General features: G+C 39.2%; 1 protein-coding gene across 1 annotated transcript; it reads right to left on the bottom strand.

Annotated features, from left to right (window-relative positions):
* Nucleotides 1-2,311: 2,311 nt before the first annotated feature.
* LOC110878565 (F-box/kelch-repeat protein At3g06240) lies at nucleotides 2,312-9,619 on the bottom strand. The gene is made up of 2 exons (XM_022126902.2): nucleotides 8,468-9,619; nucleotides 2,312-2,770 (listed from the first exon to the last, which is right to left on the bottom strand). Exons 1-2 carry the CDS (start codon nucleotides 9,538-9,540, stop codon nucleotides 2,752-2,754), a joined length of 1,092 nt encoding a protein of 363 aa, XP_021982594.2. The 5' UTR covers nucleotides 9,541-9,619; the 3' UTR covers nucleotides 2,312-2,751.
* Between the last annotated feature and the right edge of the window lie 1,074 nt (nucleotides 9,620-10,693).

Below are 10,693 nucleotides of genomic sequence, written 5' to 3'. Positions count from 1 at the left end.
ATTTTTTACCACATCATTTTGGACACTATCGTCATTGGAAGATGTGAACGTGACATCAATTGAATCTGGAAGATTCATTTCACTTTCTTCTTCAATTTCAACCAACCCATATTGCTTTTTCGTGTAGTTATCCAAAATCGGCGGTGGAACATTATGAAAACCCACCCCGGTTCCATCAGAATACACGTCTTCGCCAGCTTTGTTTTTCCCGATGAGTTTGGGAACAATATGTTGCAAAACAAAGCTTGCGGAGTTATAACTATTAAGCTTCAACTGGATTCGCTCGTTTTCAATTACAGCCTCTTGAACTTTAAGTTTCAGTTTAGCGATTTCATCCAGTTGTTCGTTGATTGATTCTTCTTTTATTCTAAGCACTGCTTTAATTGAACGTTTTCTTTGTAAGTTTTACCATTTCGTTCATCATTATCTTTCATTGTGCATTTGAGTTTTTCAAACTTCTCAGAAATTTGACGGTTTTCAAGAATTAGCCTTTCATTTTCTTGTTTAACTTTGTCATGATCAATTTTATCATTTTCGATTTTGTTAGTTAACTCTTTTAACCGTTCAGTTGAAGCTCTAATCATCTTGTCACGATCAAGAATTTGATTCTCAACGCTTCTGACTTTTTCAGTCAGATCATCAACTTTCTTTCCGTTGAGATACGTGACAGTGTTACAAAATTTGCACTCTTTGTTGCAATTTTTGCAATCAGCATTTCCATCAACTTTCTTACCTGACACATTCGTGGACAAATTTGAACTGACCTGGCTTTTTGACTCAGACACGGAGTTAGAATCTACCTCAAGTGCCTTAGCAGCCAGCACTTTGTCAGCCATTTTTCCCAAGTTCTCAGGAGTCAACTCCTGCGTTGTGTCGATAATTCCCGTATCAACCTTCTTTAACTTCTCGTTTTCTTCTTTCTCTCTCTTCTCTTTCTCTTCTTTCTCTTTGTCGTCTCCAGTTCCCCACCATTTATTCTGCCAATAATCATCTTCAATTTTGAACTCATTGATTATGGCTTCTATATCAAGAGTGTTGTGATCAATAGCAATATTTCCATACGGATCAAGATAACACTCCCTGTTTGGATCCCATCTTCTTGCTCTCTTCGCTTCCAAATAAATTCCAGATATCCAAGTAATTCTGTTTTCAGCTAACATTCTTCTGTATTTGTATTTCTGCTCTTCATTTCTGGAATCTTTCCATGGAATAGGTTCATTTTTCGCCATAAATGCGTAACCAACCGCATCTTCCTCCGGTAAAACTTCTTGGCTCCAGTCATACCCTTCATTATCGTAAATCACTGCAAGAGCTCTAGATTTCTCTCTGATATCTTCAGACTGCTTTAATCTAGGCGGCTCAGATTTATTCTGGTGATAAATCGCCTTCTTGTAGTAATCATCTCTGAAAGGGTTCTCTGACTCATCAGCATAAGCGTTTCTGCATTCTCGCTTAAAGTGACCCTTCTGCTTACACTTGAAGCACGTCACCTTGGACTTGTCGAAACCCAGCTTGGTAGATGGACCACCAATTGTTTTCCTGCCAGTGATTTCCATGAAACGCTGTGCTCGACGAACAGCACTGGCCATCGCCCAACGAATATCGATCAGCTCCATTTCTTCAGGATCTATCATATCATAATCTTCTTTAGTCAGGTTGGTGTTGCCTATCTTCCCTGCTACTAACCCTTCATACGATTCCAACACTGATGCGAGAAAGACCATCTGCTGCTTAGCTGACTCCTCATCAAAATTCTGTGCATTCTTCAAGTCTATTGCGATGTTGCATTGAAAACGATTTTTTGCATCAGAATGACTTCCGGATGATGAAGATCCACTGTGATAACCACTGTGACTTTCACTGCTTTGACCACTTTGACTTTCTTTGCTTCCTGTGGACACATTCTCAGCAGAAAATGCAGTCTTGGGATAAGTTGCTTTTGACATCATGCTCTTTGGATAATACAAATCCAAATTCTGCTTGTAGGATGAGTGATTGAATTTGTATGTCTTCTTCAATTCCAACTCGTGACTCTCAAGTTTCTCAATCACCAAATCTGGATTCAACTTTTCAGGAGCAATAGTGTTCTTCAACATCAGCGCATAATATCTCCAATCCATCTCGTCTGATAATGAATCAAACAATTTGTCAACTAGCTCATCGTCAGGATATGTAATTCCATGTCTAGCTAATTCCAGCTTCAGATGCCCGAACCTTTCGATCATTTTACAAACTGATTCGTTCTTTAAACACCCAAACATATCAAACTCTTTCCTAAGTAATTTCTTCTTGTTTTTCTTGATTTCTTCACTACCAATACATTTCTTTTCTAATTTTTCCCAAAGATCTTTAGAACTAGAATAATCAATTAAAGATATGATATGTTCTCGCACTGATTGAAAAAGTAATGCAACACATTTCTGTTCCGCAACAAACGAGTCTATCTCCTCGGTAGTAGATAACATTTCACCCTTCTTGCCTCCACTATTATAGCCATTTTTGAGATTCTTCCAACTCTGAAATGCAAACGCCATCAACCAATCTTCGAATTTTCTTGCCCATCTACTATAATCTTCGATAGCCATCAACTTCGGTGGTTTATTATACGTTCCAAAAGCACTTTCGATCTCCAACGCATCCGAAAACCTCTTCTTAGCATTTGACGAATTCTCATTGTTGTTTCTTGAAGTTACATCGTCTCCCGAATTTCCAGAAAAAGCATACATGTCGCTGAATGGATTCAAGAATATATCATCCATCTTGAGTGTACCTGCAAAATCAGCAAACACTTAGAAAAATTTTCCGAAGTTTTTGAAAAAGTTGACAGAAAAGCGGAACTATCAGTTTTGTGACAAATAAGCGAAACCAAGAGTGTCCGCATAAACGGAACAATAGATGTTCGGATGAGCGGAACTAGTAAGTGTCAGAAGAGTGAAACTAGCAGTGTTGTCCAAATAAGCGAGACTATATATGTCCGGATGAGCGGACCTATCAATTGTCCAAATGAGCGAACCTGGATATAATCAAATAAGCAATGTCCGTTCGAGCGAAACTACTTTGTTCGTTCGAGCGGATCTACAAGATGTCCGTTCAAGCGGAACTCCTCAGTTCGTATAAGCGGAGCTAGTACTTTCAAGCGGACCTACTCAATTATTTCGAGCGAAAGTGTCGAAAAAGCGAACCTAATGAGTAATTTCGAGCGAACCTACGAATGACCGTATAAGCGAACCTAAGTTTTTAACTGATTTTAACCATTTTTAAGCCGAATTTTAACCTGAAACTTTCTAGGGTTTGTTATTACAGTGTTTCGCACGTTATACTAAAAAATCAGGCCATTTCAACCGTAGGAACCAGTTTAATACGAAAAAGTATGAGAGAAAGAGAGTAGAAATCAGAGAATTCGGTAGAATCAAGTTGTAGTAGTATGAACTCCTCGTCCTGAGCTCTGATACCACTTGTTGGACCGTGTTCCGACCCTAAACAGTCAGTTGAGAACGTTCATCTTCACGTACGAAGGCGGAATCAACGTAAATGAAGTTACAACAGCTATTCCTTTTCAATTCCTTCTCTTTTATTGCTTTCTGATGTAAATTTGACAGAGTTTGGTTACACAAGCAATGGTCTAGCTCTGCCCCAACGTACACAAGTGATCAGGTATTTATAGTGCTAGAGGTTTCGCTTATATGGACTGCCATATGAGCGGACCTTACTAGTTTGACATATAAGCGGACCACCTGATGACATATAAGTGAACCTATATCTATCCTATGACACAAAAGCGAACCTATCAACATAAAACCTAATTTTGACTTTCAAGACCCTATGTTGACCTATCTTGACCTAAGACGTAATGCAGACGTAGTCAACAGACATTCCATGCATCAACAGAAATCCTTCAGATCTGGGTTGTTCTTGGTGGAATGAGGCCAAAACTTGAAGTTCATAAGAACTCCATGATGACATCACCCTGGAACACCTCAAATCCGTTGATTTCACGGTTAAAAGTTAAGATTAAAAGGTGAAAAAAGAGGAAGGAGTGCGTGTAGATCATAGAAGTACAAGATTTAGGTTGAAAACTTACAAGAATCGCGAGGAATCGAGAGAAAGATGAGCTGGAGTGCGGCTGGGTCGAGTAGAGAGCTGTCACATCAAGTGATGTGACAAGTGAGGGTATTTATAGGGTTTCCCAAAAAGGAAAATGCAAAGGGTCGAGTGGGTCACCGATCGGATGGCAGTCCGATCGGATGGCAATCCGATCGGTTGGCCATCCGATCTAGTGGTCACTCGATCGAGTGGCTCCGACGATTTGAGTTTCGGCGTTTCGTTTCGTGCGTTGGGTTTTGCGATGCGTTTAAGCGAGTTTCGAGTATACGATGCGATAGATTAATAGTAAACACACAAATACTATATCTCTAACATACAATCATCATAATTGACTGGCGTTTAGCGTTTGCGATTCGATTGCGATAGAGTTGCTATTGTGTTTCGATTAATCACCACAACATAAACATAAATAAACAGGCACAGGTAACACATAAATAGCACAAACACGTAAAACAATATCTAGAACGCATAATTCGGGTTGCGAATGCGATTGCGATGCGATAAGCGATAAAACGATAAAAGATGCGATAAATATTGATTAAACCTCGATTATTAACAAGTACTCCACATAATACAACTAAAGCAAATAAAATAAAGATTCGATTACAAGTCAAAGAAGTCAAAACAGTAGTTGAGTAAGGAGTGACATATCGCAATTAGCAATCTTTTCTTCCTTTGACTTCAATCTTGACTTTGACTTGCGAAACACGGGGTGTTACAATTGAAGTCGTCGGAAAACTTATTTTTTTGCGGAAAACTCGTTTTTTCGCCGGAAAACTTCTTTTTGGCCGAAAAACTCAACTTTTTGGGTGGAAAACTTAGCATTCGTCCCAAACCTTTTTGTAACCTTAGATCGGACCTTTAGAAACCTTTTTCTGGCCAAAAGCGGTTTTCCAGCGACCGAAGATTAACGGTGTTAGGGTTCTGTTAGTCAGGGTCCATTAGTGGCCAATATGTTAATAATTGGGACTGCCAGTGGTTATTTTTTGAAATTGGAACTGTTGGCGGCCAATAGCGAATAGTTGGATTATTAAAATCCAATATTCCTAAAAAAATCGCATGTGAAAAGTGAAGTTCGTATGTTGTAAGTCAATCCCATACACAACGTACATTAGGGATGAGCATTTGGTATCAAATCCCGATCCCGTTCCGATACCATCCCGATCTCGATCCCAAAAATACCGTACCGAATTTTTTCGGTACCGGAAACCGTATCCAACTTTTGGCATTTTCGGTATCGGTATTTTCTGGATCGGTACCGGTTCGGTATGGTACCGGTAAAATACCGAATTTTACCTTCAAATACCGTTACCATACCGATACCATACCCTTTATTGTATTTACTCATTTCTAGCATAAATTTTTTAGGGTGTGAGTTTATTGTCCAATATTCTTTTAACATATTTAGTATTAGTAGCATTTTTAACATATGGTATTAGTAGCATTGATCAGGAAACTTGTATTGTAACATTTGGTCTTTCGCACCAACAATATTTTTTGCTTTGTCTCTGATGGGTTATTCATAGAGAAACTCACGGATCTATATTTTGTTGTCCCAGTGGACACTTCTAAGGAAGCCACCTATCTTAGTACTACTCTCACCTAAGCTCGTTTAACTGTGGAGTTTACATCTGCTCCACAATCAACACACCCAAAACGCGTTGGTGATTTAAAATTCAAGACATTCTATATAAACTAAGAAGCTATCATGGCCACAACATGTTTGAGATTTTCCTAAAGGTGTTACGGCGGGTCATGTTAATCTTCTTTGTATCATTACATGCACGGTTTGACACCACTATCATCGAACCGCACCACGTATCTATGGTCTGAGTTGAAGCCAATCACAATCTTCAGACTACATTTTATACATCGAACGATCCTTCTTTAAGGTCATAATACACTTGTGTTCTACTTAAGCATCCGACTTCGGCTATGACCAGACCCTCCTAATCATATATAGGTTGAGCGCTCATGATACACCCAAGATTAAGGTTGGACGCCTCGCAATATCCCACATTCAGACTATCAAACCATACCCCACATCTTTGTAATTGTCTAGTATAACCTTAAAAACAACCATCATAATAGTAACTCCAAAGTGGCCTTAAGTTTATTTATAATTATCAAGTACCGAAAAAAGTCTTGTCACAAACGCAAGCAATAACAGAATGAGCGTTGGGCACAACAAACGCTCTCCAACGTTTAGTTCACACCTAATGCTTCAAGTGATACCATCAAACGTCATGACGTGTATAAACCAAACACCCTTTTGTTTGTACTAACACTTATTTTTCTCTGACTTATCTTGAAATAAACACTTTGTGTCTTTGTACAAGATTATTCAGCAACTACAACAATTAATTCTGAGTCTAGCATAACACGGCTAGCAGCCTAGCACCACATCAAACCAGACCGCTGGACATGTATAGCATCCTTATTTCCGAACCTGGTTTGAACTCGAACCAACCAACTCTATATTGGTTGGTTGCTTTGACTTGACTTGAGTGTCAACCTCCACAAGTCTTCAAGAGTTGATAATAGTTTCGAGATTTCTTATCAACTAAATCTACAATGTACACTAAAATCACTACATTTTTCTCTTTTTTCAATTAAATAATACTTTTTAGTATCTTTATCACTATCTTTTTCTCTCCTTCACTCACAACCATTTTCAAAAAATATTAAAAAAATAATTACAGAGGAACGATGTCTTCCCAAATATCCAGATAAATATTAACTTTTTTTCTCTTTTCTCCACTCTCATGAGGTCATAACCACTTCCTAAAATATGCCTCACTCACAAATATATGCCCAGCATGCTGTGAATACTCATGACACGATCTTGGCACCAATCAAGTAGGACACTATTCTTTTAAGACATTCACAATGTTCCATCAAATTTTTATTTTATTTTTTTTCATTGGCACCAATCAAGACATTATATTATATTAAAATAGTAATTTTCAACATTTGTAAGCATTGTGGTTTGTACATTACTCTAGAGATCTCTTTCTCTCTCTAACTTCATATCTTTCTCTTTTTCTAATGTCTGAGATAAACCCCAAACAAACACACACATATGTGCGCAAGTAGAGACGATGAGAGAGTTAGAAAGTGTGGCAGACTGATTGGCATGGTGGCCGACCACCGTGTACGGTGGCGGAGCCACGACGGATTTGTGCAACCTTGTATTGTGTGTTTGTGTAAGATATGGGTTGTTTTTTAGCTTTTGTGTGTTTGTTTTGGCTTTAAATCCGATTTGCATCTATAAAATCAGACATCCTGACCAACCACCAGTTCTGGTAACCAAATGACGGCGGAACCGTGGTGAAACCACGGTGGTTGTGTGGCGGCGTCTTGTCAGCGCTGCCGTTTGTCAGGTTGTTGGTCTTTATTTGATCAACTGTTTTGGAAGGTTGTTGCATGCGAGTGTTCTATCCGGTGATGATGATAGCTGCTACTTGGCATGGCAACTCCAGTTGCCGGCACTGAGCCGTGCTTTGTTGATTATGGTGATGAGGATGTTCGAATCTGAGCCTCCTTTTGACTTTTTTCGACTTTAAATTACATAAATCTAAAAATTGTGAAGTTACATGGGAACAGGAACTATGTTATCGTCAAGGGGGTAAATGGGCATGAATGGTTTATGGTGTAATAATCTGTACCAAAACGGATTTACCATTTTAATAATTGTGATTAGTAAATATACTTTACAGATTACCCTAATCTAACTTGCCAGAAAAAAAAAGGATCTGTTAATACATTTTAACACCTGTTAGGATTGAAGAAAAACTCAAGACAATTATTTGAATACAGAACTGGCTATAAGATCAACTATTAAACTTTTACAGTGTTGATTACAAGTATAGTATTATAGGTGATACTATATGCGTATTTAGCTGTATGGAAAACCAAACAAATTAATTTATATAATAATATTAACAATGTGGTAAATAATATATCGAATTCGTTTAAATATTTAAAAGTTTAGAATTGTTAAAATTGTATCAAGTATTTGACATCCAAAGTCAGGTTTTGGGATGAGTTTAGGATCGCCTCCGGAATGCTTAACATTAACCAACTTATATTTAAACAGCTCAGTCGCCTAGGTCACCACCAGGCGGTCCACCCTCGTTGTGCCTAGGTGTGCGCCGAGGACGCTTTTGATAACAAAGTTTACGAGTCTCTTTAAAATAGTACAGGATAGGGGTAAGCAAAGATAACCGAATTAACTGACAAAACCGACCCCAATACAACTGAAATAACGTGATGGTTCAGTTTCATGCTTCGGAACTAAGTAGTCTAACTAAGTTACATGTATTTTCTAAATAAAACATTATTGAAGAAGCAGCAAACTTACAGTGTTCTTATGATGCATTTAGGTGACTCCAAACTTTCAAAATAAGTACCTCCAACAGCAAACCCACTCGGACCCCCTTCAATCACTACATTTCTGCATCTGCTTTCATCTATATTGTACACAACAACTTCATCTTCACCACCCAACACAATATCCCCATCACTTCCTTCAACCAAACACACAGGCTTAACCGGATCAACCTCGACACCATCAATACAAACCCTGGTCCAAGACCCACCAACACCGTACTCCTCCATCACCCACAAATCATTCCCCACAAACAAACCAAGCTTCTCACCAACAACAACCAGCTCATTAAACACAGCTTTCCCATTATCAATCGAATCCGGCAACTCGATCTCTACAAACCCTTCATTTTCTAAACTAAACGCGCAAATCGTGGACGCGTATCCAGGCCGTGTGCTCGTTAACCAGTGAAGCTTCTCGTTAACGAGCACACCGCTTGTTAAATGACCCACCGCGTGGTCGTACGGAGAGTTATCCAACTTTCTCCAACAATTGTTAAGCAATCCATAAACGCTTACAAACATATCCGTACAGTCCGGATTATGCTCATTGTCGGTATCCCAAAACGATATCGACACTATTTTATAATCAACATTGGCTGAATCATAACCAAATCCATACATAACAAAACTCTCATCCTCCGGGAGTGCGAAAGGGGACCTGGGAACTTCCCAGACCTCTTTCGTGGTCGGGTTGGTTATGAATATCTTGTCAACTTCGTCAATCGCTAATACGAGTCCGTTGCAGGACCCTAAAATCTGTTCCCACCTGCTTGGAGGTGAGTCAGGGGACCCTAAACATAGTTCTTTTCCGGTTGCGGATAAGTCGTCTGTGTTGAGATGAAGGGAGTATAGAGATTTGGTGTCGGAAGTGAGGATGAGTTTAGTGGTTTGACGGAGGTGGGTTTTGATGAATTGGGGGCTGGAAATGAGTGTGTTCCATTTCTTTGAAACTGATTTGAAGCGGCCCAGAGATTTAACCGGTAACAGACGGAGGATTGCTTCGATGATCTCCGGTGGGAGGTTGGTGTGGGCAGAGGTAGACATCGCTGGCGGTTTGGACGGCGTTGAGTGGCAATTGATGGATATTTAGACCGGGACAGTTTCACACGGTTTTAGTCTTCTTTTTTTTTTTTGGACACGTTGATAGGTGATCTGTCCATCCAAGATATTTATTTAATATTTTTTAAAGAGTAAACTTTCGTTTTACTCCCTGTGGTTTGGTCACTTTAATAGTTTTGCCCTAGTTCTTTAAGGGGGTGTTTGGCCTAGCTTTTTTAACAAAGCTTATAGCTTTTTTAGCTTTTTTTATAAAATAAGCTTAATTTAGTGTTTGGTTTAGCTTTTTAAGCTTATGCTTATTAGCTTATATAAGCTAATTTGAATAAGCTTATTTGAAGATGGTTTTTTAGCTTATTTGAAGAAGCTTCTTTGTGTAAGGGCAAATGATATAAAATAAGCTATAAGCTAATCCAAACACTTAAAAAGAGCTTATTAAATCATAAAAAATAAGCTAAAAGCTAGTTTAAAATATAAGCATAAGCCAAAAAATAAAAGCTAGGCCAAACACCCCCTAAAAATAGCCAGTTTACTGATCTACGAAGCCCTTCATGATTTCTCTTTCTCTACCCTCTCTGCACTTTCTCTTCTCTCTCAACCCTACCCAGCCACCATCAGCCTCATCATCACTGCCGGCGACCGCCCACCACCCTCAAACACCACCTTGAAATCAGAACAACCACCTATATTCTCTCTCTCTATACCCTCTCTCTTCATCCCCGACAACCACCGCCATCACCACCAATCGCCATCACCTCACCACCACCTGAATCGAAATCAGAAGCCCAAGTTGTGTCGCCGTCATCTATAACTCTAGGTCGACGCCGGAATCGAAGCCCTACGGTGGTCGTGGTTTATCGAACTAGGGTTTGTTTATGTGTGTAGCGGTGGTGCATTCAAGCTCAGGCGGCGGTTGCGATGTTGGTGGCAGGGGTGATTAGGGTTTTCTTAGATCCAGATCCTTCCACCTCATCTAGATCTAAAACTTGTGAATACGTTGAATCTGAAACTTGCCGGTGTGGACAGAAAAGAGGATTTGAATGGCAGCGGTTGTCTGTTGAAGTTGAAATACTCGATTGATACTTGTTTTTGATAGTTTATTGTTGAATTCGTAGTAGAAACTAGCATGTTACGTGTTTGA

The sequence above is a fragment of the Helianthus annuus genome, chromosome 9 (genome assembly GCF_002127325.2).
Source record: "Helianthus annuus cultivar XRQ/B chromosome 9, HanXRQr2.0-SUNRISE, whole genome shotgun sequence".
Classification (NCBI taxonomy): domain Eukaryota; kingdom Viridiplantae; phylum Streptophyta; class Magnoliopsida; order Asterales; family Asteraceae; genus Helianthus; species Helianthus annuus.
Note: the sequence above shows the minus strand (reverse complement) of the source record. Positions and strands in the feature narration are given on the sequence as shown.

Bases quoted from the DNA above. Each gene is read 5' to 3' on its own strand.
- LOC110878565 (XM_022126902.2), bottom strand. From the start codon at position 9,540: ATGTCTACCTCTGCCCACACCAACCTCCCACCGGAGATCATCGAAGCA.